This window comes from Penicillium paradoxum (genome assembly GCF_028828445.1).
Source record: "Penicillium paradoxum strain IBT 22861 chromosome Unknown utg000004l_segment0_segment0, whole genome shotgun sequence".
NCBI lineage: Eukaryota > Fungi > Ascomycota > Eurotiomycetes > Eurotiales > Aspergillaceae > Penicillium > Penicillium paradoxum.
The window spans coordinates 377,273-391,000 of record NW_026643182.1 but is presented as its reverse complement, the minus strand read 5'-3'; the positions used below and the strand labels follow the sequence as shown (position 1 = coordinate 391,000).

Genomic DNA, 13,728 nt, shown 5'->3' with positions numbered 1-13,728 from the left:
TGATATTGGATTTGGATATTCCCCTGCTAGCAGACCCCAGGAGTTTCGACGTCGTTATGGTTATGCGTTTCATGTTCTTTCTCTGTTCTCAAGCTATGGATCCCAATTCATATATTATTGGACAGTTTATTTGGGTCACCAATTCTCACTCATTTGTACACGTAGACATTAGACTTACACGGCGTGATGAGTAGCGATGGTGTACTGCTATGCTGCGAGGTGTACCCAGATGTTGTTACTCTCCTGTTTTCATGTAGGACGTTCTCAATGTGTGTATGGACACTATTTAAGTCTCTACGTGTCGTCAGTCTCGATGCTCGGAGAACAGTGTCGCTCGTCATATGATCGCGACAATCAGGCTCTGAGTCAATATAGAGTGGTAAGATCATCCGACGACTCAATAAGACTCTAGGCAGACTAGTAATCAATGTTCGTTGTGATTGCTATTGACGTTGCTATTGAAGTTGCTATTGGTGTTGCTATTGGTGTTGCTATTGACGTTGCTATTGACATTGCTATTGACATTGCTTTTGTTGCTGCCTATTGTTGCTGCCTATTGTTCTTCCTATTGTTCTTCCTATTGTTCTTCTTATTGTTGTCCTTATTGTTGTCCTTATTGTTGTTTCTATTGAGCTGTGAGTCGGAACCCTACTTTTCCTAATCGGGAAGTGTCCTCGCCCAGAGCATAAATACCCTCCCTTTTCCACTCCTCCCTCTTCCATTTTCCTCTTCTCGCACAAGCTTTCAAAAGCAACAGATACATCTCACACTGCTCTCATGCTCTGTCCCCATGACAGGGAGAGAAGTCCTTCCTAGTCAGTCTGATCTTCTTCTTTCCACTGATCACACCGTACTATGCTGATGTTTCTATGTTCTGTTGAATCCTACATATGACCTTCGTGAGACTCCGTATTAATTTGCAGGCCACACGAGAAGTCTACCTTGTCTACCTTTGCACGAGACAGACGATTGTTTGTTTCTGTCCCCCCATGAGACGACAGGTACCCAACATTGTTCCAGTTTCACGTCAGCATATCAACCCCTTTCCCCATCCAGCTTGTGTCTACACTAACCTCCCACCACACCCTCCAGACCGACACGACACCTTGCCCAGTGAAGAGAACTCTGAGGGCATTCTCCTGCGCGTCAGCGCAGAAACCTTGGCAGAGGACCTCCCACGCCGGGACCCCACCACGACTAGCGAGGGCGGCGAAGGATGAGGGCATACGTTCGAAACGAGCTACTAGCACGTCCCTCACGTTTAGCAGGTACCCTACGAGCGACGCGGGCGGCGGAGGAGGATAGACGTTCGACATGGGCCTCGCCCTATCACGTCCGGTTGGAAGACCCCCCACGAGTGGCGAGGGCGGCGGAGGAAGGGGTGACGTCTGACATGGCCTGGCCTGTCACGTCTGGTTAGAAGACCCTTATTCGATCGAGTCCCCCCGAGGACCACCCACGCCGGGAAAGCGCCACACCGATCTTTGCACATAGTGCACCGGGGCCTCAACGCCAATCACCGACTGTGTGGGGTCTTTTCAACAAAGACAAATCGTGGGTTCTCTGTGGGCGTTGGCTTATAGGTCCTTGATCTATTCTACATCCAGCCGTGAAGATACGACGCCAACACTTGAACGTCGGCTATCCGCGTATCGATATCCTCACGAAGGGTACATGGCTTCTTACATCCGTGTTCTTGAGCAGATGAATCTTCTAGTTGATCCGAGCATACTGTGTAATGCAGGTCCTCAAGTCTCCTTGATTATCCTGATGCAACCTTGAACCAATTTTTGGACCTATTCGCTGGGGAAAACACCCTGGCTGTGCTTCTATTTGAGACTTTTCCTTGTTTTTGTTCTGAAGGAGCTATGGGATGTATCTGGATTGATGTTGAATGAGTGTCGCTTGATATGAAGGAGGAACAGGGGGATCGTTGGTAAAGGGAAACAAGAGTTGCATGCTTCGATCTTCAATAGCAGAATCAATCGCCATGTCCTTACATGTATTCATTAATTGATTCACTCCCTCTCGCTTGTTGTATGAAATTGATGATCACCGCTGCCGCAAAGACCATGTTCTACCGATCGTAATTGCTAGAGCCTTTTGATTTGATATGCTCATGCCCCATGTCATAGAACTCATAGAACGCTCTTTGTTACAAGCATTGTCATGAATAGACCACTGATCTTAGATATACAAAGAAGACGAGGAATATTACAAATAATCATACAATTTCAGACAAACACAAAAACAGAATATCAAAGCAAGCAGAAAGGCCACCGAGTGAAGTGTAGAAACGCAAAAACCAAAGTCATCAAACACAATTCACCGGTTTCCATCTTCATCGGACATCAAGACAAACACCACCAAGTCTCAAATCAGAAAATGGACAAACAGCTCTCGCGACGAGGTCCGGGACACATTGACATAGCGAAGTTCAGTAGCACATGATTCTCCATTGTAGACAGCGCAGTTAGTAGAGAAGGGCTCCAATCGGCTTATTCTGGGCCGACAGAGACTGGATGGTCTCACACTCGATGCGTCTGACGTTCGGCGATTCAGTCTCGTACGCCTTCTGATCGAGATCAGCATCATCCTTGACAATACTTAGAAGATAGAGGATGACGCTCTTGACCCCGATCTCCTGGGCAATTTCCGGGTCAGGATTGTGGACATGGCAGAGCTTTATCGGACTGGCACGGGAAAGGTAGGGATCTCCGGTGAACTTGGCGAACATCTCGTGGGCATATGGGAACATAGCCCTGGAATTGTTGGGTCTATCTCCACGAAAGATCTCAGGGTAATCGATTTTCAAGACTTCACAAATTGCTAAAACACAGGAAGAAATGATGGTTAGTCAATGTGATGGGGGTTAGTGCAACATTTCAAAGTTGCTTTGACATACTCTTCAAGATCTCGCGGAACGAGGAGCGAGGACTCAACAGAGCAAGCTTTCCATCAAGGCTGCGCAATCTGACCAGTGGATCTTCAACATGATCCTTCTGATGCTCCATGGGCAAGAGGCGACAGTCGCTCAATGGAACTCGATTGGCAGCGTGAGCAAACTGAGGAGGAAGTTTGGCCGGATTTTGCTGAACAGGTTCCCAATTTTGGGCCTCTCGCAGCTGTGTTTCCAATGCCTCAATTCGTCTGCGCTTGATCCATTTGGCCCTGTTGTAGTAGAAGGCAGATGCTTTCTTTTTGGAGTGATCAGATGATTTAGACACGCCTGCATACCGAACAGTACGATCAGGCTGTTTGCGTGACGGGCCACTAGGGCCCTTTTTGGGAGAAATTTTGCTCAGGGAGCCTTTCTTTGGAACAGTAGCCGTTGAAAGTTTATACTTCGAAAAAACACTGCTGCGAGGATCGTTCTTCGGGCGCAGGGATGAATTGAAGGGACTCTCCATAAATTTCCCCGACGATCCCCACACAGACACAGGTGCATTATGCGAAGATTGGTCGAAAGGGGAGTGAATTGGACTCCGAGCAGAATGGTCAAACCCCATAATGGCCAATTGATACAATGCCATGTGCGCAGCTGTGCTTTCCGCCTCCGTTAGAGTTTTGCACCCCCGTGCACTGATGTAAGGTTTGCTGTTGATGGAGAGATTGCAGTACCAGCCCATTCCATCTTGACTAGACTTATAACGAGGCTTTGGAAAACCCTGATCCGCACAGAAGTCTTCGACGGTGGAATCATTAGCTGTCATTCGCGGCTAAGGGAACTGGGTGATATACCTTTGAGCAGCTTCGTCCATACCCATCCAGGGCTTGTAGGACCATCCTTGGGTAGAGGAGGAATCACCCAGTCTGAATTGTGCTTTTGCATCTTCTCGAGAGTCTGACGATATGCAAAGACCTCAGCAGCATGGAGAGAGTCCGAGGTCAGTTCAGCATGGATGATGGTATTCCCCCACAAGGTGAGGTTCACGATGATGTTTTTCCTATCAGCACTGTCATATTTGTACCTAAAATCAGGCTGCATTCGACCCATAAGTGCTATGACATTGAAATAGTACAAGACTTCACTGTCAGTGAGGTAGTTCACAGTAAGATCCTTTAACCAAGTCTGAATACAGTTAGTGGGTTGTGGTGACGGAGAAGAACTTAGGGCTGACTCCAAAACCATGCATCAATACTTACTGGGCTGCCACAGATTCCCGGGTGATAATAATAACCGCTGATAGAGATTTTATTATCCTTAAATAAATCTTGCTCAAGAATATCACCAGGCTCCGATTTATTAGAAGGATTGGCAGAGACACTTTGACCGAATCCTCGGGGGTTCGAACGGTTCTGGTTTCCAGCATGGCGCGAAGCTTCAACCCCATTTGAGGTCAAAGTTTCAGGCAGCGTGGATTTATTCCAAACTTCTGACGCTAGATGAGAGTCAAATTGCCCGTCATTGCTTCTTTTGAAACCCTGGAAGGGACTAGGAGAAACTTGTTCTTGTTTCACAGAATGGCTTTGAATGCTTGGGCGCATGAAAGGTACAGCAGGCACAGGGCGCTCAAACGCCCTTGGAGCCAGAGGAATTTCACGGCCAGCAGGATAAGCAAAGCCGCGATCCGTCGGATCTGCGGCTTCGTGGACCACACTTTGACGGCCTTGCCCTTCGACAAAAGTACTATGAGCACTTGCAAAGTCAGACATGCGCTTCCGAGGCCAAGGCTCAAAAGCGTGCGCTTCAGCAACACTAGAAAAGCCAAAGACGGGCTTCCGAGACACAGGCTGATAGATCGTCTCTTCTGGGATTTGTTGGCCAGCAGCAGAACGATAATATCTCGGCTGTTGGCTCACATAACTTTGCTCCCAAGAAGAACGGCCTTGAACAACGGAAGCTTCACGATCTTCCCCAATAGGGCGAACAATTGTAGTCTGCTGATCTCGGGGCTGATTGTTTTGGCGGCTAGATATATCAAAGCTGTCATAGACAGGTAGTCCAGAGTGTGTACGTCGGCCAAGCAATGACTGATTTTCAGCCCGCTGGTCGAAAGATCGTTCATAAGCATGGCCAAGCAAAGAAGTGTATCCGAACCGAGGCACTGCAGAGTACTGCGGCCCCGAAAAAGTCTTGCTATCTTGATCGGTGGCAGGCGTAAAGCGAGTAACAGAAAGATCATCCACAGGCTGCCAAGGGGAATACCGATGGTCCATAGCCTGTTGACTCGTGATCATCTGGGCAGCCTGGCCGTGAACCAAAGCAGGGTCCTCTGACGCAGTCGAACCGAGCTGTCGGACAGGTTGAGAACAAATCCCGACTCGATTCAAATTGGTTTTATCATCAAAAGAAAAGCCGACACTTTGCTGGGAAACAGGTTGTTGGCTCGTAATCCGCTGATCAATAGACAAAAGCCGTCCGCCTTTATCATGAATCGACCTGTAGCTAGTAGCATGGGGCGGAACAGAGCGCTCTTCGCGCTCAACGAGTGAATAAACCGGGCCTCTAGCCATGGCTAGGTTTCCACCAAGAGGTGGATTAGCCAAGGGCGGCTGAGCAATGGGTCGCTGGCTCATATCCCGTTGATGGGTAGACACATAAGCGTTCTGGCCATGATCCACAAAATCATGAGGACTGATTGCACGGGGTACCCCGTGTTGATTAAATGAAAGATCGAAAGGATGTTCTTCATTGATAGGAGAATGTACCAAACTCCTACCAGATAGCGGCTGCATAAATGATTCAAAACTGCTATCAGCAAAGGAAATATTCCTGCGAGCCGCTGGACCGACAGGCGACTGGTGTGCAGCATTTTGCACACTCGAGAGCTGCTGGTCCCGAGAATGATAATAATCCGCAGGCAGGCCGATAGCTATTTGATTCCGACCACCAGCCAAATGATCGCGCAGAGCAGTGGGACTAGACATCGGGCCAGTGTATGGTATGGCCTCGAATGTTGCAGTCTGCGCAACTTGCTGAATGGAAGAAGCACCTGCGTTTGAACTAGGGCTTTGCATTGCCATAGACACGCCACCACCAGCCGAAATGCCGTACTCATGCTGAGTCCTAGACCCAACATCATTCAGAGAATGAGTGGGTGACAGAATAGCCAAGTCGTCATGTCTCTGAGGCTGATGAGAACGAGGCGAGAAAGGGGATTGTTGCAGCATTGACAGAGAGATAGAACCAGGGATAGATGCGAGCTGCTGAGCTTGATGCTCAGCAGTCCTAACATCAGGACTGGCGATTGCAGACACATCTGTTGTACCGTTGGTGGGGACTGCAGGATGAGTGCCCACAGCCAGAGATGAGGCCGGGACAGAGCCCGAGCCCGAGCCCGAGCCTGGGATGGAGGCTGCACCCGGGATGGAGGCAGAGTCCATCCTGAGCACAACTTGCCTGAGACCGGGCTTGACCTTACTGGCGGTGCACAGTTTGTATCACGATAGGGCAACGCAGCAAACGACAGCGGTAGAACCAGATGAGCACGAACAATTGATGATCAACGCGATGGAAAATGAAAAAAACACGAGTAGGACGCACAGGATGGTGAGTGATGAAAGAATGGAGAGAGGGAGAGAAAAGAGAAGAGGAAGAGAAAGAGAAAGTAGGAGCGATGAAATATGAGAAAGAGCGAGCAGCCATGGGACACCTCTACAACAGCTACATAGTAAAATCGAGTCACTCAGGAAGGTACGATGCCTAGAGTCTGCTCGAGAGCAACTCAGTTGATTCGGATATTCCAAAACACAGAACAGTCAATACTCATAGGTGATCCATACGCTGAAAGCAGTGTTCATTGAAGTAGTTCCTAAAGATACAGTTCCACTTCATTCCCAGACACGACTGGGATAACCAGAGTAGCTATGAATGATACATTGTAGCTGGCGCGTTCCTACAGTACCGACTCGATCTCATCCGGAGTATTCTCATTCGCATCGATATCCTTAGCCTTGCTATTTTCCTTCATGCTCCGCTTGCCCTTCGATTGTGCCTTCGGAGTCTCCGTGGGGCCATCTTTCTGGGTTTCCTTTTTGCCTCTAATCTTTTCACTGGGACTTGCTCCGACCTTTGGAGATGAATTCTTGGGCTCACTTGAGCCGGAAGCCTCACGGGTACTCGTTTGAGATATCTCCTTGAGTGCAGATGTACGCCGACTCCGAGTTTTGTAGCCTGCAGATCGAGCTTCAGCGGCAGCAGAAGGTTTTGGAGGAGCCATCGATGCCGTTGCAGTAGAGGGGGTGTTCGAAGGTGCGCGCGTACCCATTGAAGGCGCCTTGGTTGGAGTGAGAGCTTGGATCAACTCATTGTATTGTTCATCGTCCAGACAAGAGTTGATGCTAGGCTGCTTGCTATGCTCGTAGCTGAGCCCAGACATGCTGGAGATGGGCCGGCTGCTGGTTGAACCGGCAGAACTGTAGTCTGGCATGGGGACATCCTCCCGGGAGGAACGGGCACCTCGCTGACGCCATGCTGTATCATCAACAAAAGCGTCTATGCCAGGTTCAACGATGTATGTATCCTGCGGGTCCCACCGAGGTCCTTGAGAGTAGCCATTCCACTGAGTGGAAGGGATGGGAAAGCCACGGTGAGGGGTCCAAGCATTGTAGGTAGATGGGGTACTGCCACTGTAAGTGTTGTTGCTTGACTTGCTGCTCGTGTTGCCTGTGATGGCATCATCAGGTCTGTCAGGCTTGCCTGGCGAATGCCCATGGGCGCCATCTTCAAGTCCCTTGGTGGCGTTGTATCTCGTAGCTGATCCGTACCGGGCTGCATTTGGTACTATAATCCACATGCTTGGGTTGGGCCAAGCAATCTCCGAGAACTCCAAGATATCTAGAGGTGCATGCTGGAAAGAGAAAGCAATGACATGTCTGAACCGTTCGAACGGAGGATTACGGTTTGGGCGAGAAAATCCTTCAGCAATGATAATTTTGATTCGACCCTGGGAGTCTCCTGCGTCCCAATGCTTTTGTTGAAGTACCTCGGAATGGAAAGGAGGGAAGCGGAGGGTGTCCTGGTTTCCATCTCGGTCGATATTGGAACCCAAGTCCATGATCTGCGGCCATCTGGTCCTCTGTCCATAGATGCTGCCAGCAACAAATGCTCCGTCAACAAATACCCGTGCTTCAAAGAGCGGAACATCCTCGGGCTCCATGCTAGATTCGATCTGGACACTGGGGCGTGGTCTGTCCCAGCTGTGAATGGATACCTGGAAGGGGCTGTCTCTAGGCTGGCTTGGGATGAATGTTGTGAGGACTGGCAATTGATTGAAATGACTGGGGTCGGGTTGGTGTGCGTGCGGACCAAAGTAGACAGGATTGTGTAGATAGGGCGAGTCTCGGTCCTTGGTCACGAAGCATTGTGTCTTGAACTCTTGGATAGGTGTTTTGGAGCCTGCTGGGAAGAGGAGCACATCCCAGTTCCTGTAACGCATTTTGAAAGAGTTGGAAGAGTTGGCAGAGCGGAAGAAGAGTCAAGGCAAAGAGAAGTTGAGGTTGAGATCACCGAGTGGTCTTGCTAGCCGACGTTTGAGGAAGGACCGACTGGACTGGACCTGGGAACCTGTACCTCGGGCATTCCCCAGGGCTACGGGCGTGTCTTACTACTTCAAATCGACACATGAGAACGCTTTACATGAGGATATCTATCATTCTTGCGTCTTCCAGCTAATCAATGATACTTAGGTAACTTGAGGGATACCCTCTCGCGCTCAGTATGTAATGTGAGAGATATCCAAATTGATTACCCAAATCCTTCGAAAGCTGTGAAATCATAGATGGAACAGGCTGCTTGTCCCAAATAGCTCTCATAGGGAAGATAAAAACAAGGTCCAAGACTCAGTTGACCAACCAAATATACCCATATATAAAATGTACGAACGAGGCAATGTTGAAACATGAATGATATCGTGGAGATGGACATCTAAATGTCAAGTGGAAACAAGGGCGTTGACTGAGCTACCAGACCTGAGGACCCGACGATAGATGGGGACGCATGGTCCAATGCGAAGTAGATTGGGAAAACTACAACCCGCGAGCAAAAACTAGGAAATCTCAACAGTCGAGAAAAGAGTGTCCGAGGAACCCAATCCAAACAGAAACAAAGGACCTCCCCCCAGACAACGCCAAACCCCAAGCTCCAACCTAACGCAAAAACTAAACATGCAATCAGATGTGCTTGAGATCCAATCCAAAGGTTTCCATCCATGGGACCAGCCACAGCGGTGATGATTATATAGTTCCACTGCTAGCCAAAGCCAGAGTCCCTAAAGAGCAGTACCTCAATATACCAGGACAAGGGAAAGATTTCGACGGCAGCAGCGCAATGCAAGACACCAAACGAAAGAGCGCAAGGGACCATTATTGCATACGATCAAGGCACTTAGAATCGACAAACGCTGAGGCGCACGAAACAAAGCGTGTTATACAGGCCGTCAATCAGTCTAACAGAAAGAGAAAAAGCGTAACGCAACAATCCTCAAAGCGAACATAATTCAATTTAGCTGCTTGAAGAAAAGAAAAAAAAAGGAAAAAGAAAAAAAAGGAACAAAGGAAATAAAGTGTAACGTAGGGGAAATGGAACTTTTCGCAGAATGCCTGCCCAAGGAGTATAAGGGAAAAAGAAGCGCATGAACAATTCGGACTTCCGTTACACGCAGACAAAGACCCAAGGCGGGAAAGAATACCCGGTAGCATAAGGGCAGAGAGACATCGAAAATAGGATAAAATAATGGAATACGAAAAGTGCGCAAAGGTGGAAATAAGAAAGGGGGGAAAGATACATAAGAACAAGACAGATCGGGGGGGAAAAGGGGAGAAAGCTCAGATCTTGCTAAGGTAATAGCGCTCACGTAAAAAGGAAATGCGTAGCACAGGAGACAAATGCTCATCAAGAGCTATAGCCTTGGTAAAAAAAAAACCAGGGAACGAATTTGTTATGACACAATAGACCCATCATTGGAATGACACAAATAACTCCTGCTGGTGCTTTCAATCAAAGGGAAACGCTTACTGGAAGAGTGTGTCAGCCGACCGCCTGCTTCACATTTGATCCGGGATCGGGCTGCCAGGGTGATCGCTCACCTTCATGGGGGCGAACCCGCCGTACTGGTGGGCCGGGGGCATACCCATGGAGGGGTACATGGGGGGTGGCGGGGGAGCAGGGCGGTAGGGGCTGCCGGCGGGGCCGGAGTTGTTCTGGGAGCGACCCCAGCTGAGACGAACGCGGGAGTTGCCGATGGGGTAGCCCTGCATCTGGTTGATGGCCATCTCGGCGGCGTGGCGCTGGACGAACTGGACGAAACCACAGCCCTTTCCAGGGGGAATCTTGACGTAGGTGATTTCTCCGAAGCCCTGGAAGAAAGAGCGGAGCTCATCCTCGGTAACGTAGCCGGACAGACCACCAACAAAGACAGTGGTGTTGTTGGGGTCGGTGAACTGGTTCATGGGCTGGGGAGCACCGTAGAAGGGCATAGGAGGGCCACCCATGGGAGGGTACATGCCAGCGGGACCGGGCATACCCATACCAGCGGCGCCGTTACCGCCAACACCGGGACCCTTGTTCTTGGGGGTAGCGGTGGAGATACGCATGGGGCGGTTGCCGCAGTAGACACCCTGCATCTCGGTGAGAGCGCGCTGCTGGTCGTTCTCGTCGGAGAAGCGGACGAAACCGTAGCCACGGGACATGCCGCTGATGGGATCGGTCATGATCTTGGCGGACTTGCAAGAGGGGAAGCGGCTCTGGAAGAGAGAGACGAGGACGTATTCGTTCACCTCAGGGCCGAGGTCACCAACAAAGATGGAGTACTCGGGGCCACGGTCATCACGGCTGGAGAGGGGTCAGTTAAGAAGCCCGAACACAATCAATCAAACAAGAGTATCGCTTACCTGCGATCAGCGAGACCGCCGCCGGTAGCCCAGTTGAGCTTGAAGACCCGGTTGGTGTTGGGCATGGGGGTGCCGTTCAGAGACAGGGCCTTGGCGGCGGCGGCAGGGGAAGCGAAGTCGACGAAGCAGTATCCAGCATTGCTCCTACTACCCACATTAGAAACAATTTTAAGAATCCGATCAGAATTACGGTGTCTTACCCAGAGAACTTGTCACGGATCATCTTGACGTTCACCTGCTCGCCCATCTGGAACCAGAGGTTGCGGATGAAGTTCTCATCGATCCAAGGCTCGAGCTCACCCATCCAGAGGGTGGTCTTGCCATCGGCACCCTGCTGGGGGACGGGGGCAGAGTTGGGCTCACCAGAAGGAGGGCCCTGGAACTGAGCAGCGGAGGGATCGGCCTGGCCGGTCATGGTGGTGTCAACGGGAGCCGGGGCGCCAGCGGCGGCAGGGTCCTGCTGAGGGAAAGTTTCGAAGCCGTTGTAAGACATGATTGCAAGAAACAAAGTCCGAAAAGTCGACGTAAGAATATAAGATGGCTGAGCGACTAGAACTTCGTGGAGTCGTTAAGGAAAGACCGGCGTGAGATCAAGTCGTAACGAAGCCAAGCAAAGAGACGGGCGTGAAAGGCTCCTAAAGAATGCAAGGTTAGATCTCATCAATTGTCACGCAAATTGAAGAAAATCTAGAAATGCGCAGTAGAAGAAGATAATTGGGAAACAAGTTGCATATAAGTGATACAACGGGAAAAAAAGGAAATTGAAAGAAGAAAAAGGATGTGTGAGAGAGAAAAAAGGTGTGTAGCGAGCAGTTTTGGCGAATGATTGTTTCAAGCGCAAATGAATTCCGAGCCTCAAAGCGGTGCCAGAAATCGCCAAGACCAGTGCTTCGGGTAGCATATAAATGCGATGATAGTTATTATGGGAGGGTGGAATGGACGAAGACGAACGAAGAAAGGGCGAAAAACGGATGCGCGAGACAAAAATGGATCAGATTTCCACTCGGTTGCTGGGCGATCATCGTTCGTTGGCCGTTTCCGTCGTCCCCGGTTGAAGTCCGAATGCGACCGTCCACCCTCTCAATCTGCCCGCACAATTTCTGGGCATTGCACAGACCCAGGTCTGGCCGATTTCCCATATTGACGATGGTATCAAAATCGACACACGTGCGACCGGTGAATTATCGGTGCGATGCCCTGAAGCGCTGGTCCAGGCGAAAACGTCGGAGCGTAGGCGAGTCACCATACACATTGAATGGTGGAGAACCCCAAAGAAGCTCGCGAGCCACGGCTGATTGGCGCGCCGAATTGCTGGAAGACATGTGACATGGGAGTGATTTCGGCAGCCAAAGGCCTGTCCAAAATGCGATATGCGACAGAGAAACTCAGACCAACTCACCTAAATGATAGGAAAACCTGGGAAAACACTGGAAATGCGCGAGGCAAAAAAAGAGTAATCGGCAACAAGGGAGGAAAAGCAGAACTCCCGATAACTAAACAGAAAAATTGAAACCGAGATCTTCGAACAATAAGAAAAGGGAGGGGGAGGTAGGAAGAGGGGAAAAGAAGAAAATGAAGAATTCAAATCCTCGCGAGATGAAGAGAGAGGGGAAGTGGGAAACGCATTACGTGAGTCGATGTACGGTATGTGTATTACGCGGTATTGGTATGTTCCGTTCCCAAGGTATGTGGTCGAGCAGCTTACCTACGAAGGACGGAGTATGGAGTACATGGAGAGCAGTAGTCCTAGGTACGAGTAGATGGCCTGGATTTCCTCTTTCCCATAGGCATCTTTCGCATCGCAGTATCAATAATATGGCCATGTCGGGCAACTAGTAGGCCACTTTAGCCGGTAGTGCAGAGAGTGCCTTGCCTCTGCCGATCCGAACAGTTGCTCTCTTCTTTCATACATCTGGACCACATACATGTACTTATATTCCCATCAGTGTCCCCAGATTTCTGTCAATGCTGCATGATATCAGATATGCGGGGCTTTTACTAGATTCTTCATCGTTCCAGCATGTCGGGAAGCCCGGAGATTCTCCAGAGCTGATACATCATAGCCTACCGAGGTATACGCTATACATCGAGAGTCCTTTGCCGGCGATCGACCCTAGTCTTCGAGTGTTTCCATCTGTCCGCTCCAACAGAGCAAGAGATCGTAGGGCAACGGGCCAAAAATAAAAAACCTCCCCCAAGCCACAAAAGCCGATCTGATCAAAATCCGAGCAAATCTCGGTGTAAGACCAGAACAAGGGGCCCGGAAAAGCCCATGCATGAAATATGCAAGGACCTGTCGCCGGCCTCGCAATGTGACTTGTCGACGCATCAGGTCCGTGGGCCCTTTTGCCCAAGTCACCTGTCGTCATGGGCTGAGGTAATCTTCTTTGTAGCCTAAACAGTGGGCGCAGCAGGACCAGGATCAGGTACCTGTTGGGTACATATTCCCAGGTACGGAGTACGGAGGACTCGTCGGCAAGTGCGCTGATTCCACATGTCATATTTATATATATATACTGCTATCTACCAGCTACGGTACTCCGTATACGATCCTTGTATAGAACCCCGTTCTCTGTATAGAATATAGAATATAGAATATCGAATATCGAATATAGTAGATCGTAATCAAGAAAACAAAAGACCAGACGCCGTAGACCCATGGAACCAAGATACGGTAATTCCGTTTCCACAATACGGCCATGTCAGCCAGATACCCGGGTTCCTGGTCTAGTGAAGCTGAAGGTGTCTGACTAGGCAGGATGCAGACCTAGGTAGCTCCCAAGCCAATCTTCTTGAAGTAAGGTTCTTTAATTCATACCCTGACGTTGGCCTAAGCAAGGACTCCTCAAACCGGTTTTCCCTCCCGTATCCTAAATCAATACACCCGCGCCCGTC

General features: G+C 49.8%; 5 protein-coding genes across 5 annotated transcripts; 1 reads left to right on the top strand and 4 right to left on the bottom strand.

Moving 5' to 3' along the window:
- Nucleotides 1-989: 989 nt before the first annotated feature.
- Nucleotides 990-1,220, top strand: N7457_003920 (uncharacterized protein; the record flags this gene model as incomplete). Its single annotated transcript, XM_057174965.1, has 1 exon — nt 990-1,220. The coding sequence occupies one exon, from the start codon at nt 990-992 to the stop codon at nt 1,218-1,220; it is 231 nt and encodes a 76-aa protein (XP_057032012.1).
- A 1,253-nt stretch (nt 1,221-2,473) lies between these two features.
- On the bottom strand, nt 2,474-6,327 carry N7457_003919 (uncharacterized protein; the record flags this gene model as incomplete). Its single annotated transcript, XM_057174964.1, has 4 exons — nt 2,474-2,829; nt 2,906-3,685; nt 3,742-4,072; nt 4,147-6,327. The coding sequence occupies 4 exons, from the start codon at nt 6,325-6,327 to the stop codon at nt 2,474-2,476; spliced, it is 3,648 nt and encodes a 1,215-aa protein (XP_057032011.1).
- A 512-nt stretch (nt 6,328-6,839) lies between these two features.
- On the bottom strand, nt 6,840-8,381 carry N7457_003918 (uncharacterized protein; the record flags this gene model as incomplete). Its single annotated transcript, XM_057174963.1, has 1 exon — nt 6,840-8,381. The coding sequence occupies one exon, from the start codon at nt 8,379-8,381 to the stop codon at nt 6,840-6,842; it is 1,542 nt and encodes a 513-aa protein (XP_057032010.1).
- Nucleotides 8,382-9,987: 1,606 nt separating this feature from the next.
- On the bottom strand, nt 9,988-11,326 carry N7457_003917 (RNA-binding protein; the record flags this gene model as incomplete). Its single annotated transcript, XM_057174962.1, has 3 exons — nt 9,988-10,774; nt 10,834-10,980; nt 11,034-11,326. The coding sequence occupies 3 exons, from the start codon at nt 11,324-11,326 to the stop codon at nt 9,988-9,990; spliced, it is 1,227 nt and encodes a 408-aa protein (XP_057032009.1).
- Nucleotides 11,327-11,382: 56 nt separating this feature from the next.
- On the bottom strand, nt 11,383-11,972 carry N7457_003916 (uncharacterized protein; the record flags this gene model as incomplete). Its single annotated transcript, XM_057174961.1, has 2 exons — nt 11,383-11,468; nt 11,837-11,972. The coding sequence occupies 2 exons, from the start codon at nt 11,970-11,972 to the stop codon at nt 11,383-11,385; spliced, it is 222 nt and encodes a 73-aa protein (XP_057032008.1).
- Nucleotides 11,973-13,728: the final 1,756 nt, after the last annotated feature.